The following is a 24,836-nucleotide window of genomic DNA, read 5'->3' on the forward strand; positions in this document are numbered from 1 at the left end:
TACCCAACTTCGAAAAAGATGAATGTCATCCATTGTAAAACACAATAATCTACTACATTTTCACATCCATCAAGTAGAAGAAAAAAGAAGCGAATCCAAAAAAGCTACTCCCGTTTTACGGCAACGGCACGGTGCACTTATGTACACTTAGCCCTAACGAGTCCGGTGTTTATGTGATTTAACATAAATTAAAAACCAATTTAATAAATCCAATTGAGTTAAAAGTGTTCCCCATTATGTTGTGATTGTGTTTAATTAAATAAATCAACCCCAAATCATAAAATTCATAGTGAAATTTGTTTTTTTCCCAAAGCAATGTCGGGCCTTCAATAGCAGTACCTAAAGCAAAGAAAAAGATAGATAATCCTCCTGCTTTGCTTGTACCAACAGCGAACGGGCAAAGGCAAACGCATTACAAAAATGGCGTCGTCGACGGTCATCGTCGACAAAGATGCTTCTTGTGCAAATGAACCCGATTTTGCGGTAATTTGTGCGTTTTTAGAGAAATTCTCTGAACAATTGCAAGTGAATTTTCCGAATTTTAAAAAATTACAAGAATGGCTATCGAATACGGATGAAGGTTTGTAGTTCATGTTCTCATAAGTTTTGAAAAAATTAGAAATTTTCTATTTTAAAGAAATGCTAAGAGAAAACTTCTTTTATTTTTTTTTCTTATTGCAGTTTGATTTGTAGTGTAGTACTTTTTTTTCTTTTTCTTTCGGTAATTGAGTTCGCATAGATAAAAGGAGACAGATAGAGTGTTTATGTGTTGAGAGAGATGTAAAATTTAGAAATTTTTATTTGTTTAGTTTGTTGGCTCTCTGTTTGTTTGTGTATATTTTCGCCGTGGTGGACTTTTGCGAAATGATGATAGAAACAAATTCGCCTCATATATCATCTGTCAAAAAATTGTTGTTTATTTGTTTGTGGTCGAATATGAGTCGACTCCTCCAACTGATGATAACAACAAATAATGTTTTCTCTGGGAATAGGGTAACTTTATCGTATTATTTATTAATGCGTTTTATTATATCAATAAGTTGGATTGGGTTTTGGATATGGAGATGCATATGTACGCTTTAACAATGTACAGTTGTGGTGAAAAAATGGAACTGCTATGTAATTTTTTACATTTTTGGCGAGAAATTGTGTTGTTTGGTCGTGACAACAACATGTTCTCATATCATTGACATAAAGACAAACCTTCCAACAGGACAATGATGTGGGGTACACCAAAGCAAAATAGTCAAAAACAAATTAAAGAATGGGTTCGTCACTAAGTTGCCAATAAATTACCTGCTACATAATATTGATTTGGAAAAATGTGTAAACAAAATATAAATACATAAGTAAAGTACCCAATAAAAAATTGTAGTTTTCTTTTTTTTTTTAAAGTGAAGCCATGTGTGCACTATTTTTTTGACTACTTAATATGTAAAACTCTTAAAAGCATGATAAGTTCAAAATTGTACTAATATGTGACCAAAAACATGTCTAACCTGGGACTGTCGTCATATTAAGAAATGTAGACTTCAATATTAAAGCTAAATGCAATTGGGTTACTCCTCAATTTGTCATATCGATTTCTTTATATCTTTATAGGTCTTATCAAGTTAAAACCATTGCAAAATCAGGAGTTTCACCGGTTTCACAGTCACTCAGGACCACGGCTTTATATCTTAGCTTTCATAAATGTACTCTGTGTATGTTACAGTAATCTATGCATAACATCTCTAAACGATCGCTTACTACTCCAAGAGGATATCATCAGTTTTATTATTTGCTGCAAAAATAAAAGGCCAAACTTTAAATGCCAGGCTCCTAGTCCAATTGATTACTTATTAATACTAAAATTTTGCAGGAATCTGTGCTTGCGTTCATAGTTTTAAAGTTCTTTTAAATCATAATCACGGTTTTATAGAGCATATTGATTCGATTGTAAGAAACACCAACTCCATGTTAGGATTTATTTAACGTTAGTATTAATAATTTCATGATCCTAATGTCCGCCCCATCTTAAGCAAATGGCTCATGTATGGCCTTTTTTGACGATATCCACAAAAATAGGGTAAAATCTGTACAACACAAGTTCAAACATTTCGCCTTAAGATGGCTACCTTAGTCTGATCCTTATAACCTTCCTCCATATGAACATCGGATAAAGCTCCTTCAAATGCAGCCTCTATCGCAAATTAAATTGTACAAGTTTAAACTAATTATATTATTTGGGAAGTTAGTTTTTATATCTCTTAGCGTTCCATATCTAGATCGTTTAGTACTTGTTTTAATTTGAGTTTTTAAATATGTTTATTATGCTTGCTAAATCCAGCTCCTTGGTAAAATATTCGTTTGGTTTGTCATTTCATACTTCTTGGCAACGTTTGCAATTCAGGCAAATTTATTACCAAACAAAAGAGGCTGGGGTGCGACCCACACTGATAACTTCCCACCCTGTCTGTCGATTTGTCTTGCTTAAAAGGTTTGTAGGCTTTCGTGTTTTAAAAAAGTAATCAGTTAATTATCCTAAAAAAAAAACCAACAATATTTTTCATTTGATTTCAAAATCTATTTTTGTTAACGAGATTTTTAGTCGTTAACCAACTTTGATCAATTTTAGAAACATTTGGGTATGAAAAAGCTGACTGTTGGATTAAAAATTTAATCAATGTCGAAAAGAATATTTTTTTTTTGAGATACAATAAATTTTGAGCCAATAATTGTAATTTTTGAAAAGATATTTGAGTCGAAAATCAATGTTGACCAATTTTTAGTAATGCTTTTTTTAGGTTTTTATTTTTTGTTAAAAAAACTGTCAATTCGACTTTTCTCAAAATTTTACTGAATTTTTCCTACAATATTTTTAAAAGAAAAAAATAGTTTAAATCCAATATCTTAAAGTTTTGAATCCAATATCAATTTTAATCAACTTTGAGTAATGTTCTTCTTAGGTTTATATTTTTGTCAATTCGATTTTTCGCTAAATTTTACCAGATGATAAAAAAATTTCGAGGTGACAAATATTTTTTTTTCAGTTTTTTTTTGATTTATGAAAAAAAACCGTTGAAATTTTTTCCCAAAAAATATTTGTTCGATATCGCGTTACAATATATAATATAAAATTTAATTCAAGTCGCTAGCGTTATTGGTTCTTGAGATATTTAGGGTTAACCAAAATGTTAACCTTTTTTTTAAATTGCAATGATAAAAAACGCACTTTTTTTGAGAGTCCTTCTGCATTATTATCTGTATAACAACATTTATTTAAAGTCGATATCTTTGAAAAAACGTCGCAAACGTACGGACGTACGTACACACGCACGCGCAAAAATCTCTAAAAATATTTTATTTCGATTCTAGGACCTTGAAACGTCGAGAAATGTCAACATTTTCAATTCGACAAATCGGACCGATTACAATAAGTTCTTATGGGAAGTTAATAATGGTTTAACTCGCTTGACGCATCAATTTAATAAGGGAAACTTGCCTGCAAAATCAAATGATTTAACACGACTGGACGATTTTTTGTGGGTTTTGAAGAAGTCGCTTGTCTTTCTAGATAAACCCGAAATTATAAACGACCTGCAAGTGTTATCACTCCGCCTGTACTAGAGCGAGTTAGTGATTCTATGGGACCAATCTATTTTCGCACTCGCTGGCAAAACCACAAGGTCATGGAAACGCTGATTAATTATCAGCTCAAGAAATATCTTGAAGTAGCAATAGGTCCACTGGTGATCTCATGGTTCATCTCACCGAACAGTGGAGCAAATCTTTACATCGTTTTGGAGAAAGAAAGATTATTGCACTTGATATTTCAAAAGCATTTGATAGGGTTTGGCATCAGGCTCTCTTATCGAAAATGCGTGCTTTAGGTTTTCATGAATCCCTGCTTCATTGGATTAGTAATTACCGTTCGGATCGTTCAATACAAGTAGTTTTGGATGGATTCAAGTCTGAAAACCATAAAATAAATGTTGGTGTGCCCCAGGGCTCTGTTTTATCTTGAACACTCTTTCTCATTTTTATTAATGATCTCCTGTCTGCAATTTCTAATCCAATACATTGTTCCGCTGACGATAGTACTCTTAGCTTTTCGTATTCGTTTCCTGAATCACGTCCCTCACCTTCGAATGTGGAACTGCAACGACAAAATATGATAAGTTCATTAAATTCTGATCTAAACATCATTGTACAATTGGGAATAAAAAACCGCGTGTAATTTAATGCTCTGAAAACCCAATGCTGCCTTGTATCGTTAAAGCGGTATATACCAAACTTGCCATTATCAATAGATGGCACTTGCATCGAGGAGACTGAACATCTCGATATTCTCGGTATGTGTATCACCAACCACTTTTTGTGGAATGATCACATTCGCGATGTCGCCAAAAATGCCCCAAGATGTTTTGGTTTTCTAAGGCGATGCAAGAAGTTTTTCTCCCCCTTTGATCTGGCTGTTATTTACAAGACTTATATACGTCCAAAGCTTGAGTATAACTCCCATATCTCTGCTGGTGCTCCTGCCACTTACTTAAACCTCTTGGAAAGTATTCAACGTAGAGCATTTAGATTGATTGGTGATAATACCATCGTAGGACCATTAACGTCGCTTGGACATCGTCGTAAAGTTTCCTGTCTCAACCTCTTTTACCGTTATTTTAACGGTTTATGCTCTCGTGAAATAGCCAGTTGCATTCCTCCCCTTTAACAGTTCAACCGTAATACTCGAGCTTCTAGAAATGCTCATCAGTATACCCTCGAGCCCAACTTCGGTCCTACCGTCAAGTATAGAGATTCGTTCTTTAGCCGTACTACGCGAATGTGGAATTCCTTACCACACTCTGTCTTTCCCAGCCATTGCAATATTTAGGAATTCAAAACCAATGTGAACCGACACCTCCTGTCAACCTCTCTTTCCCTTTCCTAGTGCTCACACTGTGTCTGCATAATAAGGGTAGTAATATCCCCTTAAGTGTGTGCTTATTATAAAAAAAAAAAAATTGGTGCATAATTGCTGACATAAGGGTTAAATTGCTGCAAAAAAATGTCGAAAATTGCGTCTATCAGCTGGATGTCACTTTTTATTTAAATATATGTATACTGTGGTACAAAGTAATTGACTGAATTATTGGCACTTTAATATTATTTTTATTAGGGAAGGATGTGTATGTACCATTTCAAATCACTATTTATTAACTAACGTATTGTGTCATAAATAAATTACTTATTAACTTGCATCTCTTTGTTTGGATAACCCACTAAGGATTTCAAATGATCATTCTTTCATAAAGTATAGTCATTAAAGTGTTTGCCTGCAACATAATTTTTATAAATGTGAAAGCTTTTTTTTTCAAAAATATCACAACCTTATCTTTTGGATTTACTTCTGTTATTATCAGTTCCCATGATCTCTGACACTATTCAATTAAGAGCCAATTTTTCAATCATCAATAAAACATTAGTTTAGCTGTCAGTTGCTTTATCTCAATTGTAATTATAATTGAATTGAACAAATAAACAAGTTTTTAGAGTTATTAATCGAAATAAGTAGTACCCGTAGCGTGATGGTTAGTGCGTTGGACTGTCATGCAAGGGTGTTGGGTTCAATCCCTGCCTGTGCCACCTTACTGCCTCTTGCGAGTAATTGACAAATCCTTCAAGAGTAATTCTTGTTATGAGAAGTGCTTTCTTTTTATGACAAAAATGTCTCTTGGAGAATTTATCAATTTCCGCAAAAGACAGTACTTGTGGCTTGGCCGGGATTGAACTCACACCGCTGGCACAAAGATATATCCTAAATTACTTTTACATCTTAAAGAATAGAGCCAAATCTTAATTCTTAACTTACTTACTTTTAACTTGCCTCAAAACTTTTGCCAATCGACCCTAACGTCCAAAAATAAAAAGTTGGGTGTTAGAGATCGCATGCACGTGACCCAAGCAAAATATATTTAAAACTAAGCACGATTCTTAGCTATTTTTTCATAAGTAAAATGCTGAACCAACTGAACCAAATTCACTTAAAACACAGTATCAAAAACATTTTGAACTTTCGGTGCCTTTTACTCTATCTCCAAAGTTTTGTGACGTTTGCCGAAATTGTATTCGTCTGGTTTTAGTATCAACCCCTTTTTAATATTAAAGCCTATTTAGTTCCTAAATTTTATAATCTAGGGACGCAAGCTACAATGTACATAATCGGATTTCTAAGGTCTCCCTTTTTTGCTTGTTTTTGTAAATGAGTTTTAGGATACTTTTAGCAGTCATTTATTGCTCATTTATTTTATTTGTTCTTATATTTTTTGCAGTTCCAACAGGATTACGGGATCTGCACGTCAAGCTGATGCGCAAAACTCGTCGGACTGTTCACGAGTGTGCCTGGGAATCGGCACTAAGTAAATTCTGCTTTTGGTATTCCTCCCAAGATGGCTGGGAAATTGAAAGATTTGGATATAAAAAATCAAGTCTAAAAGTTAAACTTCGAATTTTAAGGGTAATACAGATTCTTGTCTTGTCTTGTATTAAGTTTTTCCTAACATACTCAATTTATTCCGCTTTAGCAACTTCTTGAAAATCAGTTTGATCGAAATAAAAAATTTCGAGCAAATATCCTGGCGATGAGTGCTGATTCCTTGAGAAGTGAACCAATCGGACGAGATCGTTTAGGACATTCTTATTGGCTGACACAAGATTCCGAATGTAATATTCGTATTTATCAAGAACATTTGGACGAAGAGATATGGCAAGTTGTTGCCACAAATCGCGAAGAGCTTGTTAAACTTATATCTCGGCTGAAGGGCAACGAAGTTGTTCTTCCATCGGATATTGGTTTCATCGACGAAGATAGTAGTAGTAATAGTTGTTCGGTGCCAATTGAGAAGCCACCACCGCCAGAGGAGAAAGATGATAGTCAGGAAAGCAACCAGAGTATGTCTGGTCGGGTGCCAAATATCAAAATCAAATTAGGCAATAAGGATAATGGTAATATAGCTAGTGTGTCGAATGAACCAGAAAAACCACCCCCAGATGCAGCAAGTTTTGGAAGTGATGCCGAAATGGAAGAAGAAGAAGAAAAGAAAGTTAAGGTAATTAATTCATTTATTTTGATAAAATAAAAAAGAGGGATTGAAACATTTTTAATTTTATTTTGCAGCCCCTGGTCATTAGTCAATCAAAGATAAAATTGGAAATTTCTAAGAAACGTTCGTTAGATGAATGTGATAAAGTTGAAGCACAAGAAGTGAAGAAACAGAGGCCAACTTTATTGGATTCGAATCGAGAGAAAAAGCTAGGGAGGTATGAAAAGCAAGAAGACGATGATGAAGAAGATGACCACGATGGAGATGAGGAAGATGGTGAAGAGGAAGAAGATGACGAAGGGGAAGAGGGCGAGGAGGAGGAGGAAGATGATGACAATTCAGACGATGAAGGTGAAGAAGAAGAAGATGATGCAGAGGAAGACGATGACGATGAAGAAGATGATGATGATGATGAGGAAGAAGAAGAAGAAGTAACTGTAGATAAAAAAGATACATCTAAAATAACTATTAAAGTCACTCCAGAACCTGTACAAAAAATAAAATTAGAAAAGCCATCTAATAGCTTTATGGAAAATAAAGACGCTCAAGAGAACAAAGAAGATTCCACCAAAGCCGCTCAGGGAATGAAAACAACACAAAACGATATAAAAGAAATCCTTAAAAAAGAAGAAGAAAAAGTGTTTAACACTAAGCCAGACGATGACAAAAGCAAGGTGCAGAACTCAAAGCAAGAACAAATCGTAGAAAAGCCCATGTTAGTTGAAGACGCTCCGGGAAAAGGAGAAGAAAAACTATCAACAAAAGAAAACAAAATTCCAACAAAAGAACAAAAAGAAATACCAATAAACGTTGCAGCCAAAATATCAATAGAAGGGAAAGATAAAATATTAACAAAAGAAGAAAAGGAAATACCAGCAGAAAAAGAAGATATATCAGCAAAAGGGGGCGAAGAAGAAAAATTTTTGACAGAAAAAGAAGAACTGCCAGCAAAAGAAGAAGCAACAAAAGAGACAGAAAAGATTCAAGTTGGGTCAATTGCATCAGAAACTCAAGTTGGAGATGAAGATACAAAAACAGTCACCGATGACGAGAAATCAATTGAAGATGAAAACCCAAACAAGGCTCAGAATACAACTGAAGATAAAAAGATTGAAGAAAAATCGGAATCTCAACAAATTGATGAACCTCTCTCAGAAGACATAGAAATGAAAGAAGCCATAAATCCAGTAAAAGAAAAAACTACTTCGCCTCCTAAAGAAGCAGATGTTAGTGAAGCTATTGAAGATCCACCAGTGATTGTGATGGAAGAAGGAATCGGTGCTGAATGTGAAAATGGCTTTGATAGTTTTTTATTCTACAACCAACTAACCGATGAAGAATCACCTGAATTCAGTGAAGAAATTGAAGATACACCACTTTACATTCAAGGCGAAGGATCTGGAGCTGAGTGTTTGGTTGGAAATGCAAAGACAAGTCAAGCTGAAGGTAAAGCTACATTTTTCTTTGGCCAACCGGGATGTTTGAAGCTCAGTCCAGAGAAAAATCAGGCAAAAAGTGATGATTCCGAAGAGAATGATTGCAATGATAACACAGACAAGCCCGAGGAGAATATGGTCAGCAAAAATTCAGAACCAACAAATGGTGAAAATCATACAGAATCTGAGCCATCTAAGAAAAGTCAAAAAGTTCCTCCCTCTCCATTGGAAAAGAAAAAAAATAAGCCAGAATCAAAGAACAGCAACAACCAACAGGATGACAGAAGATCAACACGACGAACTCTTATAAACCGCAAACGTCGGCTAAGTGATGATAAACCAGAAAAACCACCACCTCCTCGTCCTTCGTCCGAAAGTGAGACTGATTTCAATTCGGAAAATTTAGAAGACCCAATTCCGGATGAGGAAGAAGAAGATATAGGAGGTAAGCGACTTAAGATGCGGAGCAAGTTGGTGAATACGGAAATAAGAAAGAAAGTTGAAGCTCAGAGGAAGACTGCCACAATAGAGGAAACAACAACAAGTAGCAGTGGCGGTGAAGAAGAGAGTCCACGAAAAAAGGTGATTGTCAAAAAAATCGAAAAGGAAGCTGAGAAGGCTTTGACTCTCAAAACTAAGGTAAAGCAGAAGGCAAAAGTAAGTCCTGTTGCTGCTAAAACCGACAAAATTGAAGACAAAGAAATTAAAGGTGGCGGCGAGGAGAAAGAAGATGAAAAGCCTTCAGTAAACAAGAAAATCGATGAATCCGTTGACGCGGATATTACAAACACTCCACCTTCATCTTCGACGAAGCTCCTCATTAAACATATAAAAAAACCACATCCTGTGGAGCGATACGATGAATCGGATGAAGTAATTCCCAAAAAGAAGCAACCCCAAGAACAAACCATTCCTGTTATAAAAGTCAAAGAGCCAAAAAGTCCACCTGAAGGGGCAGAGAAGGCGACAATACAAGAAGGAAAGAAACAAGAAACAATAGTTGAAGAAGAGCAATCTACATCTGATAAGCAAAGAAAACGTCGAAGCAGTGAAGAAGATGCAAATGAAACTCCATCCGTTCCGCCTGTTGTAGTGAAAACAACTCGGTCAAGTCGAAGAAGTGGTGTCCTCGAGCCTGCGATAGAACTTCCACAGATCAAACGAACTCGGGTCAAAGCCGCCGCAAAGGCGGATGTGAAGAATGATATGAAGGTCCAAGCAACACCCGCGGAAAACCCCCTCGAGACAAAGGAAGACGAATCAAAAAAGAAAATCAAACAGGAAAAGAAGGATGAGAAAGAGAAGAATGACGAAAAGGAAGAAGAGAAGAAAGAAAACGAAGAAAAGCCAAAAGCTGCGTCGATAAAGGAAGAGAAAGTTAAAGAGGAGAAAAAAGATGATGACGAGGAGCCAAAGGAGATCAAAAGGGAGATCAAAAAGGAAAAGGAGGATGTTGTTCCTGTTGCAAAAACCCAATTGGTATCAACACGTCCGAGACAGCAGAAAGCCGCCCAAAAGCAACCCGCCACATCGACGGGGCAGAGACGTAAGTGCCACGATGATGTGGATACGAAGAACATAATCGACCTCGATGCGGATGGGGCTCCTGTGAGAATGTCCCGAAGAATCGCCCAGTTGAAAATCCGCGAAGAAGCTGATCGTAGAAAAATGGAAGAAATCGCCTTGCGGAATATGAAGGCCGAGCTGAAGAAAAAGAAGAAGGCTGAATGTAAGCTAGAAGACCCGCCAATAAGTGAACCTTCCCTGCATTCCTCAGAACAGGAAGACAGTGAAGTTGAAGTTAAGAAAAAGGCCGAAAAGAAGAAGAAACTCCCAGGCAAAGATGGCTGGAGTTCTGGTTCAGAAGAGCTCGACGAAGAGGAGGTTGAAGAGCATCCCTATGAGATAGATCATGGTAGTCCGCTATTTAAGTCGGATCATGAATTCTCTCCTGAATCCGACCTGGAAGACGATTCGCAAGTGGTTCCTCTAAAGCGGGCCCGAACGGCGAAGAAAGAAGGGGACGACGATGAGTTGGAAGCACATAGTCCCGATGAATCATGCCAAAAATGTGGTAAATCAGATCATCCTGAATGGATATTGTTGTGCGACAAGTGCAACAAAGGCTATCATTGCTCTTGCCTATCGCCAGTTATTTTCTACATTCCCGAGGGCGATTGGTTCTGCCCGCCTTGTCAGCAAGAAGTGCTGATAGTTGCTCTGGAGAATCACCTGATAGAATTCGATAGTTTGGTGCAACGGAAGAAAGACGAAGAGGAGGAGAAGATTCGAATTGAGCAAGAGCAGCGTTTGGAGATGGAAAAAGCCACTCTGGACAGAGCGGAAAAGAAAATCGACAGGAAAATGGCGAAAAAGCAAAAAGCTTCCACCAAGAAGGCAAAAGCTGGTGGATCATCGTCGAGGAAAAAGAAAAACAATTCAGATGACGATGGTAGTGATGCCGAGGAGAATGAATCGGAGACTGATGAGAATGGCAATTCGTCTAGTGCAAGCTCGTCGGGCAGTGGATCGAGTAAAAGCAAGAGTAGTTCCGCAACGGATACCGACGATGAACCAATTTACAAGTTGCGCAAGCGGCGACAGATAAATGTGAGCTATCGGCTGAATGAGTACGATGAGATGATTATGTCAGCACTTAAGAAGGAGGAAGACGCAGTAGCTGGGGCGGGTAATTTGGGTCGAGGCAAAGACATATCCAACGTGTATGACGACATAGAGGAAGAACCGCTTGTTGAGGAGTCCAGAGTTGAAGAAAATGGAGGCATGGGGAAGACATCGACAGGAAAGACTGTAGGTGGAGAAGATTCTGGAAGTGATTTTGAGCCCATCAAGAGAAAACCAAAGACCGCACGCAATGGCAAAAAGAAGCACAGAAAGTTGACAAAGTTGGACATTAGTTCCGAGGGAGACAACGATTCGGATGAGGATTTCAGAACAAGTTCCATGGACGATGACGAGGAGGAGGACGAAGATGAGGAGGATGTATCTCAATCGTCGGACAGTAGCTTGGAGGTGTATCGACGTCGTCGGGGCAGTCGAAAGGGCAAGAAAAAGAAGTCAAGGCGAGCAGCTCGACGGTCGGCACGAGAACGCCGCAAGGATAGGAAATTCATCGTCGAAGATTCAGATTGTGATGGATCGGAGGCCGAAGTTCGTCCGCTATCCAAGAAGAAACGAAAGAAGGATTCGGATTACACCGAGACTGAGACCAACGATGATGACGACGACGAACTGTCAGAGAATATTGATAGCGAGGATTTGTGTGATGATTCGACAGACAGTGAGGCGAGTGATGGCGCTTGGGCGCCATCTAAGCGAAAGAAGCAGCGATCGAACGCAATTGCAAGAAAATCTCCAAAATTGAAGCCCAAGACGGGATCGAAAGCGAAGAAGACTAAGCGATACGAGAGTGACAGCGACAGCTTCAAGGGGTCCAAATCAAAGAATCGAGTAATAAGAGATGACAGTGATGAGGACGATGACAGCGACGATACCGTAGACAGTTCGAGGAAAACTCGGGGTAAGAGGTGTATCTACATGGAGTCCTATGACGATGATAGTTCAGATGGTGGCATAAAGCCAGGAGTCAAACGGCCTGATACCCCACCAGAGGAGCGTGAGAAATTCATCAAGAAGCAGGAGGAGATCAAACGGATGCTGGCTGAGAAAAATGCCGAGGGTGCTAAGTTGGCAGCCACACCGAGGTTGATTCCTATTAAGTCCGGAACGCAGAGATCGCCGGCAAAGCTGGACTCGCTGTCGACTGTGCCTCTGGCGGTAATCCGTCAGGCAAAAGTGCTAGACATTGATTATTTACAACGCAAAGGTGAGTCCATCAGCGAGGGTGATCTGGACGAGTCGGAATTCGATGACGACGATTTGCCAGACGACTTCAATCCAGAAGATATGGATGAGGAAGCGATTGCCCGAATGGTGGAGGAGGATTTCGCTCAGCAACAGCAGTTGAAGCTGCCGCTTCCAAGTGAAGTCTTGCGAAAGAAACCGGCGAAGGAGAGCGAACCAACTGTGAGACCTGTTTCGACTTACATGCCACCGCACGTTTCGCAACAACAACAATCAAGTTCCACTTCGGGTCTGCAAGAGCCCGTCCGAAAGAAGCTTCCAATGCCAACCATACATCCTCCACTGCTGAGACATGGCTATGGGCAGCCAATGATGCATCAAAATCGACAGCCTCACTTACCTCTGCTGCAGAATGCTCTAAGTGCGCCACTCAATCATCCAATGTCTCGTCAATTTCCACCAACCTCTCAGGCAATTCCAGCAACTAACCAAGTTTCTCAGCAGCAAGTTGGCATGCCATCTGGTGGAGGTGATCCCAATAAACCACGGGGAAGGCGAAAAAAGATAACTCCACTGAGGGATCCGTTGCAGAAACAGCAAGCAGCAGCTGCAGCTTCTGCTGCTTCAGCGGCTGCAGTTGCCGCAGCTACTAAGCCAAGGACCGATACTAGTCCTCAGGCAAAACCAGAGGTGAGACAGCAACCACCGCCACCAGCGCCTACCATTGTACAAAGCGCTACTCCGGGAGTGATAAAGTCGGCGCTGTCTATAGCCCAACCACCGCAGTTGTACAAGCCACCAGCGGCAAATACACAGCCGTCTGTTATAACTCGAATGCCCCATCTGCAGGCAAGGCCAATGATGCATATGGGAGGAGGTCCAGGTGGTGGCCCAGGAGGTGGCCAACCATTCCCCGATCAAGGTAAGTTTTTGTATTTTAAGCAGAAAACATTTTTAAACTTCCTGAATGGTTGACTTCGTTTTAGGACCCCGGTTCTATCGGCCGCAGCATCCACAGTCTCATCTGCGGGCACAGGCTCAGCATCAGCAACAGCAACCGCAGCGACAACCGCCGCCACAGCATCAGCAGCCACAGCAACGTCAACCGCCTCCACAGCACCAGCAGCAGTCACAACAGCGTCCTCCACCCCCTCAGCACCAACAGCGCCCACCACCACCACCACAACATCAGCAGAGGCCACCGCCACCGCAGCATCAGCAGCGTCCACCGCCACCACAGCAATCTCAGACCCAACAGCATCGTCAGCAACCGCCGACATCGCAATCACAGCCGCCATCGCAGACAAATTCCTTGATTCCAGGAAATAGGCCACCGATGCGACATCGTGGTCCTCCTCAAATGCCTCCAATGACATCACATCACACAATGCGGCCGTCATTTGTTGGAGGCCCACCACCTCTGCGACCATCCTCAGCCGGTGGACCTCCTCCTCCCATAAGCCTAGCGAACAACATTAGCCGTGACCAAGGGCCTCCCAGGCAGTCTTCTCCATATTCTGGGCCCGAACAATATACAGGACCACCACCACCGTCACGGCATGCGGCTCCTCCGCCCCCACCACATCTAAGTCCTTACAGGTAAACAAATCTATATCAATTTTTGAAGGCTTTTGCATACAACCTTTACTTTCCTAGGCCTCAAATGTTTAACAGTCCTGGCTTTCCGCATCGAGGACCGCCGGTCAATTCCTCACAACCAAGCCTAATACGACCCGTTGGAGCTCCCCCACCAGAGTATTCATCACGTAAGCTAAAAGTCACAAACAAAATGTTTTGTTTTTATTAATCCCCATTTTTATATTCATTCAAAACTTAAAGCTGGTTCGTTTGGTGGAGGTTATGGCTATTATCCGCCACCGCTTTCAGTTCCTCATTCAGCACCCCCACCTCCAACAGCCTCGGCAGTGCCTAGCTCTGTGATTGTATCAGCATCTTCGTTGGGTGCCACCACATCAGTTGTTGTTGCTCCTCCATCGCAGCCAGTTGCAGCAATCCAACAACCACCTTCTCGACCTCCAGCCTCATCACCATCTCTTCTTGAAAAGCCATGCGCACCAGCACCAGTTCCAGCACTAGCACCATCTGCAGCTGTAGTTGCAGCAGCTGCTCCTGCTGCTTCTGCACCTCCATTACCACCATCTACGTCAACTACAATTCCAACATCCGTGATTGAGCTATCACGAAAAAAACTCACCACTTTGGAAACTTTCAACACAACCAAGAACTCCACACCTCCCCCCTTGCGAGAGTCTTCCGAATCGCGAAGTCCATACTCATCTAATCCTCCAACAATTGTAGGTGTTGAGGATGCTCCTGACGATGAGAGTGGCTCCCCACAAACGTCGTCGCAATCAACAAGTGAATTCAGTGGTCTGGTGAGCTATTTCAGTTCCCAACACGATGATCTTAACACATAACGAACGAATTTAATTATTAAAAACAACAACAACAACAAAAAGTATTTTCGTGTATTCTTTAAGAATAATTTACACTTTACACTAAAAACAAACACACAACAAAAACAAAAACACAAACACATTTACACTCAACTAAAAACTCACGTTTTAATTTAATATTTAAGTTTAATTTATCAAAACATAAACAAAAGCAGAAAAAACAAAGCAACTAAATATATTTAATAACATAAATAACTAAATATATAAAATATTATATTCAGGCTTTATGAAGAGAGAGCGCTTATTGTACATATAAATAAATTACAAAGAATATTATGCAAATAACATAAAACAAAACAAAAAAAAACTATTTGTTGAGAGCTGGAATAGAAAACACCCCTCTAGACCTAGCAATTTTATTGTTTCCTTAAGTCTTGTTGTTTTTATCCTTAATAATATAAAAAAAATAAAAGAATCCTAAAAGTAATAAGAAAATGTTGTAGCAAAAAGTAAAACTATATTATGGGAGAATAATAACATTTTAGGCATAAATTATTGCAAAATTATCAAGAAAAAAAACCAAAATCACATAAAAATTACTCAAAAAGTTTTTAGACTTCAAATTAAACAAAATTATATGAAAAAAAGAAAACATTAGTAAAAACGAAAAAAGCCACACACTACAGAAAAACAAGGATTCATGTTTTAATTTTGTATACAAAACTTTTTCTCTGTTTAGTATTTCTTCTTTTCCTCACACTTTATTTGTATGTATCATGTTTTTCGTTCTTTCCTTTTGTCTAGAAAAATGCACCGATTAAGTAAGATTTTAACAAAACAATAAACTTTATAATTATAAATTATAGTTAAACAAAAAAAAGAGGAAAGAGGAAAAAGGAAAATCATTAGTAAATTATTTTGTAAGGCGAAACTAATATTATTTGTAATTTTGTTTAAGTTTTTTTTTCTTGTTTTAATTTTTATTTGTTTTATTTAATTTTTATTTCAAAATAAAAAACAAATATAACGATACTGACGAAGATTAATCATGATGATTATTTTAATATTAAATTTGTACTATTATTTGAATGATATTCGTATCGTGTAAAACCTGCGAGATGCAATAAAGAAAATATAAAAAAAAATATTTTAATTATCATATAAAGCAAAATTTATAAATACAAAATAAGCAAACAAAAAAAAGAAGATTATAAAATGATATACTATATGAAAAATATATATTGTTTATATATAAATAACTGTAAAAACCAAAAAAAAATAAGTCTTTTTATTTATTTATGGCAAGATAGCAGATAAAGGTAAGCTTGGTTATTATTGTTTAGTCCAGTTTGATTTTATATTGTCAGTGGCGCCATCCGTTGGGATATGGTGTTACTAAAAGAGCAATTAACAGTTTTTTATTAGCGCCATCTATCTGATACTAGTGGCACTAAATGCTAACAAATGTGTCTTAAAAGCAAAACATCTATGATCGCCTTGATCGCGCATTTATCCAAGACACAAACCATACAATTATGCATACTGAAGCAAATATTCCTAGAATTCCGTTAAATTTTCATTTCGAAAATCTTTAAAACGGTTTTCTGAAGCTTCTAGCTGACGTATGCAGATGTTTTATACACCAAAATGACCGTTAATTGGTGCTGAATATGATCAGATGGACATTTTGAAAATCGGTTGGAAAACGGGTTTGAAAATCCACATTTTCTAAAAAAATTGATTTTTTTCTTTCTTAAGCCTCTAAAACGGTTTAATTATATGATTTTCAAAATTGTTTATACATCAAAATATTCGTAACCAATTTTCCTTTCCAATGACACGTACATTTTGAAAATCGACCCAGTATTTTCCGACTTATAACGTTTTTTGTGCAGACTGAAAGAAAAAAAAATATTTTTTCATACATTTACCTGTAAAAATATTCAAAGTCGAAAAGTTATAAAAAATTGTAACAAAAAACATTTTAGGGGTATTTTTCTGTGCTGAATTCAATTCCGTTAACCATTTTTTGTTACGAGCTTCCATTTCAAAGATATGGTCGTCAGACAAAAAAAATTAACTTAAAGATCATCATTTCATTTTTGTTGCTTGGCAGAATGTTCTAAAAATACAATTATAGATGTTCAGTATTCACTTTGTCTATTAATTTACTCTTTTGTATGTTGGGTTAAGTCTTAACTTGGCCTAGTATGTAGTTTTTCAAATTCAACGAGCATGGCTGCAATTGGGTTAAAATTTCATTGCAAAAAGCTTAACAAAGGTTTTTTAAGCTTCTAGCTGAGGTATAAAGATATTTTATAAACCAAACTGAACGTTGATTGGTGTAAAATATTATGGGATCAACATTTTGAAAATCGACGCAACACGGTTTTCAAAATCGTCATTTTCTAGAAAAAAACACAGGGGCATTTTACTAAAGTTGCTACATACGAGTATATACATATTTTAGTTCAAGAGATATTTATTCCTAAGGACATTCACTAATAAAAAAAATATTTGTGGGAACGAAATATTTGTTGGTATCAAATAAAATATTTTTCATAGTCAGGTTCGGAGCAAGAATATGTACAAATTTACCAAATACACTGATCACAATTCTGTGGCGTGTTACCAGTAGTAAATATGTAAATACTGCCATTTGTATTTTAACCACAAACATTCCAAGATAATAATAATTACAACTGTTGTAACTCTTGTCTTGAATTTAAGAAGAATTAAAAACAAAATAATGTTAGGTTAAAGAGCCTATTAACCCATGAAATATAAATCGTACTTACCTAAAACGGAGTACTTTCTAATAACCTTGCATTGGCGATAGTTTGAATTGGTAAGTCCTGCTGGAAGAGCCCTCATCTGTTGACATTGACTGATAAAACAACCATAACAATACCGTAGTTAAAATTTGTATTTTTCAATTTTATTATTATTTTTCCAATACTGTTTAACTTAATACCTATATTAAATTTTTTATTTTTAAAATGCAAAAAATAATAAATACATTCTGTTGTTGTTATTTTGAATTGTATGTTCCATGTTAAGAATATGATATATTTTTTTTTGTTGCTATTTATTTATTGTTTATTCATAAAATGCACGTATTCTTATACAAATAAAAACTTATTTTCGACTTAGTTTATTTTTCATTTGCCTCTTCAAAAATTCATAATATACAATTTAAGTAAAAATAAATAAATTTAAATTAATGAAAAAATAAGACATTTCTAAACGAAATTTGTATCTGGAATGAAAATAAATTATTAAAATTTGAAAAATGTGTGTATGTACGTACATATATGTCATGAATTATCGTCAAAGGATCAGTTAAAATAATAACATCTATTGAGATCATCAATTGGAGAGAAATAATACCCGCTTGGGTGCAAAAATTGGAGAAATCTCTGAAACAATTTTTGGATGTACGTTAAAAATATCAAATCTGTTTAATTAGAGACAAAAACACATACAACACTGGCCGCCGACAAAATTTTATTCATATCAATAAAATTGCACCTTTCCTGTTATAATTGATAGCCTTAATTTAAATCAGACTCCAAAATTACTTATAAGGTCAGGGGTTTGAGATATTACTTTTGAAAATTAGAAAAATCACGCTTTTTGATTTATGAAGTAGTGATATTTCTTGATGGTTTTCCAAATTTTTTTCAATTTTCATTTGAAATAAAAATTTTACTTCAAAAAAATCAAAATTAGCACTACAAATTAACTCCAAAAACTTTTTTCAAAAGCTACGAAAGCTTTTACTTTAAAAATTAAATGAATGGTGGATAGGAAAAATTCCAAAAACCCAATAAAATACTAAAATGATTTAAACTGTATCTAGAAGACAAAGATGTTATGGACGAATTTAAAGGCAAGATTCAAATTGAATTTAATCCTTTGATTTGTTTGTTCAAAAAAACCTAATTTAGTTGACTATTTTAATTTCATGCGTACCTTGACGCTGACGGCGTGGTTTCAGAATTTTGTTCCTGATTTTCGCCGACATATGTATAGCATAAAACTGAAGAAGCATTTATTCTCCAATCGGTTAGCTACACAAAGGTGAGCTTTTTCTGCGTTCAATATAAATTGTATGATATTTATTTATACACAACAGTATTATAATATAAAATAATGAAATGCCTATGATGTCCTTGATCAAAGAAACTATTGACAACATAAATATTTATCACCTTAAAACACAAACATTTGAAAAAAAATGTTCTGAAAATGACGGAACCCCGACGGAAATCTCCAAACCATTATATTCCTAAACAATGCAAGGAAGACAGACAACTATAACAGTAAAATATAAAAACGAACGATATGAATAATTTATTTATAAACCTATGTATATGTATAAGTACCCGTGGTACGATGGCTAGTGCAACATGCCAGATGTCTTGGGTTCGATCCCTGCCTATGCCATCTAAAGTTTTTTTTTTCACGGGACTGCCTCTTGCGAGGAATTGACAAATTCTCCAAGTGTAATTCTTGTCATGAAAAGTGCTTTCTCAAAACTAGCCATTCGGGTTCGACTAAAAACTGCTCTACAACAACATCAACAAAGATTTCAACAAGCTTTCGTAATACGTAATAAATGGAGTTAGGTCTTTTCGCCCAAAAACCATAATTCCCAAATCCTAAATGTCCAATAAACCCCTAAAAGTTGAACAAAAATCGACAAAAAACGGTAGGTATAAGAACGGCCAAAAAACTTTAATTTTGAATTTGGGTTTTATGACACACGGGTAGGGCTCGTTACATTTATTTTGGGCACTACAACGATTGTGATTTACTTTGTTTCTTACGTCACCTGACGATAAAATGACACAAAAGGAACGTTGTAAAACAACATCACTAAGAAAACACAAAGTCCAAATAAAATGTTATATCACCCAAACTAACTTTCAATGTGGTAATGTCCAAATTTAGAAATGTCTTAACGGCCAAAATATTTTGTATAATTGGGCTCTTAGGAGAGTATAAACAGTAAGATATGTATGCAACTCCCCTGTTTGGGCTCACTGTAGGATTTGGAGAAGGTGCGAAGATGGGTTGCAAAGTTTCTTTGTATTTAAAGAAACTTTACATACCCCAAATCCTATAGTGAGCCCAAGCAGAGGGCTTTCAATCCCCTTGCATGCTTTACAATGCTAGGGGCTCACTCTGTAAACAAGCCAATCATATCGTTTTTTTCAGTTTAAAAAATTGTCCTTATATCGCTTTCTGAAAGTGAAATAAAGCCAAAGATATTTGTAACGCTTTATTGACGTTCCGAGTTTTGAAGCGATCTAAAATTGTGTTGGTTTAATGTTTGCGTTTGGCCAATAAAATGTAAAACTCAAAATGCCGTAGAGCCCAAAATAAACAACTTTTTTTTCGGAGGATATGAAATTAGCAATTTGGGCTTTATGAAACTTTAAAATTGATCTGGGCAATATGACATTGATTATGGGCTTTGTTGAATTTTCTTGAGCAATATGACATATTGTGTATTTAATTTGGGCGACATGGTTTTGGCTGGAAAGACCAACTGACGTAATAAATAGAATTCATAAGAATTTAAGAACAAAGATGGACGAAGATTGGTGCAATGGTGTCAAAGAGACTTATGGACATCCTTGGATGAAGCTTTTTCAAACTAATCTCTATAACAATTTTCAAATCTCAAAACTTTTAAAATTACTCTTAGCTCTAATAAATAATAAAAAGTGATTTTTTAGCTATTATCTTTTTAGCAACACTGGTTTAAACAGCTGAGGAACGTTTCGTGTTTTTTTCACTGTCAAATATCTTCAGTTTGGGCTAGGATTTATCATCAAAATACCTGCTCTTTCAAGAAAGTTCATAGCGCGCTTCTTCCCTTTTTTGGGGTCAGTTTAATCGGCCCATATTTTCTTTTTCAAGTAAGAAAAACAATAAACTGTCTGATAGGTAAAGTAAACTCAATTCCGTTAAACAGCTTATGATATGTATTAAAAACACTTTTCCATAATTATTTCTTATTTTGAAAACCAATAGAATCCTGAACTAAATCAACTGCCTTGATCGTTAGTCATAAATGCGAGAGTAATTACTTAATAATTGAAAAATAAAAACACCATTCAAACCAGCCGGGCGCTATCTGCATAAAGTGGATATAGTCCGTAAAGCCTGTCTCTATACCTTATAATAATGAATATAACCTACTTTCGAACTTGTATACAAATATACAACCTATTACATATAATTTCCTGACAGGAAAACAAAAATTCCCCACTCATAAACTTGTCGCCCCGTCCTATCCCGTGTTGATGTGCAATAGAAATGCAGAGTGGTTCAAAATAACAACAACAACAACCATGAATAAATGGGTCAACAGGTAGAACCCAAAGGTGGTTCGTTGGCAATATACAATGTTTATTAACCGTTCGTGTCGTCTGACACTGTCTATAGAGCACCTCTTCTGCTTCTTTTTCTTCAGCTTATAGACTCAATCAAAAGACTCCAATTCCAAGTTGTAGCAATAATGGGTGTGCGATGAGTTGTGCATCTAATTATAAGAATACCTTGCTCTTGTACCTTGGACATACAAAAAAAACACATACCTATATTTCTTCTTGGGCTCCTTGTCCATGGCGATGGCGTCTTCCTCCGTCGTTGATTTGGTCGTATGTCGTCTTCGTTTATAATTTGAAGAATCTAGAATATGATCGATGGACAGCTTGAACAAATAGGTGGTTGGTTTGGAGACTCTGATGGGTTTTATTTTGGTATCGTTAATATTGAGGCCCGATAACGGTGGCTAAAGCCTTCGTTTGTTAGCCAATTGAATGGTTCAATGGTTTATTATTTTATTTTTCAATTGTTAGTGGCTTCTTTAAGGTTGACTCTGCCTACGTAAATGGCGGTGGTGGTTCCGGTTAATGAATTTTGATGATAATGATGATTCCTTTTTTTTTTTTTTTAATATGTAAGACCTGTTGCAGTAGCAGAAGTTGAAGTTGATATAGGGGTTAGGTACAAGCAGAGAGGTATTGTGATTGGAACATTTGTGTGTTTTTGGTCAAGAACTGTTCTTTTATTTCTTTATTTTTGTTGTTGTGTTGTATTTTTGTTGTTCGGAAAAATAACTTTCTAATGTTAATTGAATTTGAATGTGGGTCAATCTAATGACAAACTAAGACATCAATGCAAACGCACAACTGTGAATTTGCCTTATGAACTTAAATATGTTTGTGGGGCAGGAAAGGCTACTACTCGTGTATGCGGTGTTTTTACAATATTGTGAAATTAAGAACAGGTGTTGGGTGGGTATGAATCTATAAAAATAAAACAAAAAATAAATAAGTATTTTAAAAAAAATAAGATGCAATAGAAATTACCTCTAAAGTTGTAATACGCAGTAAATTAACGTTTGTTCCCTTGGACGTATAGGTTATGTCATTATTTTAATGATTTAGATGATGATTAAGGGAAGGTCCAATTTTTGATAACTATGTCAATATGGAACAGTATTAAGGATTTCTGTTGTCAATCCAAAATATACGTTTTATGCGCTGCAGAAATATTTTCAGTTGAGGGGAGCAAGACAAAAATACAAAAGCTTTTGCTTTTTTCTTCTTTAAGTTCGAAGCATAGCCGTGACCCAAAGGGCTCTGTCTTCTTTCGGTCCATATATTGAGGACTTCATCGTTTAGCTGTACAAAAAGGATTGTTTCACAGTGTTGCTTTGCATATTGATCTGTCAAACTATAAAATTAATATATAAAAGTAGGATGTCAACCATAAACTGTTCAAAATTATTTAAAAATTCTTTACACTAGGGGGTTTATATCATTTAGTTGAGCATTTTTATATAATTAGGTTTTCATTTTGCCCCAGGAAATCAAAATATTATATAAAATTACTTTCAATTATATGTAGGTAAATAGCCTCTGAGAAAATACCAATTGACAAGCCATGCCCACGGGTTGCATTATAAAATCTTCATAAATATTACTTTAGTCAAGCCTTGGAGTAGATGTGAAGTCGTATTGATGGTAAATGCGTTTATAACAGGCTTAGCCTGGTTAAACTTTTCTATAAACACTCGCTTATTCGTCAAATCGAGTATGTCTATAGAAACATATATATCTGTATATACGTACAATGTTACAATCTCATCTCAATGCTAAAAGTGATTGAATCCAGCGTACCACTCCTTGACCCTGCTGGTGCACTTTTTCTTTAGAAGCATCGTCACGTCGGACCTGAAACGAAAAGATCAATACATTTAACAAGTTTATTATAATCAAGAATTCTTTCCTCTATAAAAATGTTTCAATATGAAATAATGCCTCCACCACCACAACCAATACCATTTTTTGCATCATTTGCTCATAAGAAATCAAGAAATTTCCTAAAAGAAACAAAACCTTGCAACTTACGAGAAATTGTATGAAGTATCAAAACAAGTTTTGGTTTTATTTCTAATTTTTTTGGGTGGATTTATGTATCTTTCGGGGTCTAAAAAAGCTTCTTTTGCCAAAGGCAAGACAAGATATAAGTTATATCTTAAGTATCAATGAAACTACGCCAACAACAACAAAAACTATATATAGGTGCCTAAGCTATTGTATTATTTGTTATGATGGCAGTGGATTTTGATTAAAATTAAAACTTGTAGAATGCATACCATATCTCTGCATATACTCGTTTGTACTAAACAGTGTACAGCTTTGAACTTATTGGATGCAAATGGTATTTGTGTCAGCTTTGGTATGAAAAGTTTGTGGCGGGCGTGGCGGGAGTAGAATAATGTGCAAATAATAATAAATTGTGTCAGTTATTCGTTTTCATTTTTCAAAACTTCTTTCGAATGTGGATTTAATCGCGGGAATTCTTTAGCTACTGCTTTGAAAATAAAAAAGAAATGAGAAATTCATAAATCAGGGGTGACCAGTAGTTTAATAAATAAATCGATTTTCTTATATAAGGTTTATTTCATTATTTTGACTGAAAATTTAACACGGAATCTCAAAAACCATTATCTAAAATGAAAATTAATTAAGAAGCACAACTTATTTTTTTTGGAGAATTTGTAAATTCATCGTGAAAAAAATTAGGTGGAATAAAAAAATCCAGAACAAACAAATTTCGAACACACAAAAACAAGGAACGAATATAATCATTTTCTCAAAATTAAATATATTTATTCCCGATTTTTGCATTTGTGCTAGCGATTGTTTAATTGGTGTTTAGAAAAATTAATATAAATATTGAATGTAGTTATATATGTAGATACTCTCTTTTGCAAGCCAACAAATTTATAGAAAATCTCAATTCATTTTCAAAAATTGAAAAAATGCTTTAATTGGTTCCACAAAATCTATGTTTTTTTTCATGGTTTGTTTTTGATTTGCTTACAAGTTAATATAAAATTTTGGTAAAAAAATTGGTATAATTAAAAAAAACATTCAGAAGACTTAACTGATTTCATGAGCATTTAAAAAGCCTTGTCTATAGCTCTAGTTTGTAGTCTTATTTGTTTGCCTATACCTAATTTTAATACTGTTTGGTAAACTCTTTTATAAGGTTAAACAATCTCGATTTAAAATTTTCTTCTCGAGATTTTTTCATAACAGATTTTTGCCCTTTTGAGATTTGTCTGCGTTTAAGATTTTCTCGTTTGATATATAATCAAAACCTGAATTATATTGTATTATTATTATGCCTTTATTTCATTAAAAAAACATTTTTTTTACAATTTGAAAATTAAAGTAATATATGAACATGGTAAGATTGCCGACTGCCAGAACATAACATTTGCTTTAATAAAATAATATAATAAAAAGTTGGTTAGATTTGCTCGCACAAACAAAATAAATTATCTTTTGATAACTATTGATTTTTGCGTTTTAATTTACGTGTTTTTAAATTCATATTTTAAATTATTTCAGAAATTTGTAAATTAATATTTTAAGAAAAACAGAATTTAAAAAAATAAAAGGTTGAAAAGTTTCTTCGATAATTTAAGGCATTGTCACAGAACATGAAGAAATGTATCCACTTAACGGATCCGTTCATTACAGAAA

General features: G+C 35.8%; 1 protein-coding gene and 1 long non-coding RNA gene across 2 annotated transcripts in view; one reads left to right on the plus strand and one right to left on the minus strand.

The window, feature by feature from the left end:
• Window positions 1-118: 118 nt before the first annotated feature.
• LOC129941923 (titin homolog) lies at window positions 119-16,039 on the plus strand. Its single transcript, XM_056050702.1, has 7 exons — window positions 119-580; window positions 6,309-6,493; window positions 6,561-7,085; window positions 7,154-13,262; window positions 13,327-13,939; window positions 13,997-14,106; window positions 14,180-16,039. Exons 1-7 carry the CDS (start codon window positions 421-423, stop codon window positions 14,776-14,778), a joined length of 8,301 nt encoding a protein of 2,766 aa, XP_055906677.1. The 5' UTR covers window positions 119-420; the 3' UTR covers window positions 14,779-16,039.
• Window positions 16,040-17,872: 1,833 nt separating this feature from the next.
• LOC129940893 (uncharacterized) overlaps window positions 17,873-24,836 on the minus strand; it is a 103,910-nt gene continuing 96,946 nt past the window's right edge. The window contains exons 3-6 of the long non-coding RNA XR_008780782.1: window positions 22,671-23,012; window positions 22,146-22,512; window positions 21,369-22,082; window positions 17,873-18,176 (exon numbers count right to left, since the gene is read on the minus strand). This is a non-coding gene — a long non-coding RNA (uncharacterized LOC129940893). The remainder of the gene's footprint in view (window positions 18,177-21,368; window positions 22,083-22,145; window positions 22,513-22,670; window positions 23,013-24,836) is intronic.

The sequence above is a fragment of the Eupeodes corollae genome, chromosome 1, assembly GCF_945859685.1.
Source record: "Eupeodes corollae chromosome 1, idEupCoro1.1, whole genome shotgun sequence".
In the NCBI taxonomy this organism is placed as follows: Eukaryota; Metazoa; Arthropoda; class Insecta; order Diptera; family Syrphidae; genus Eupeodes; species Eupeodes corollae.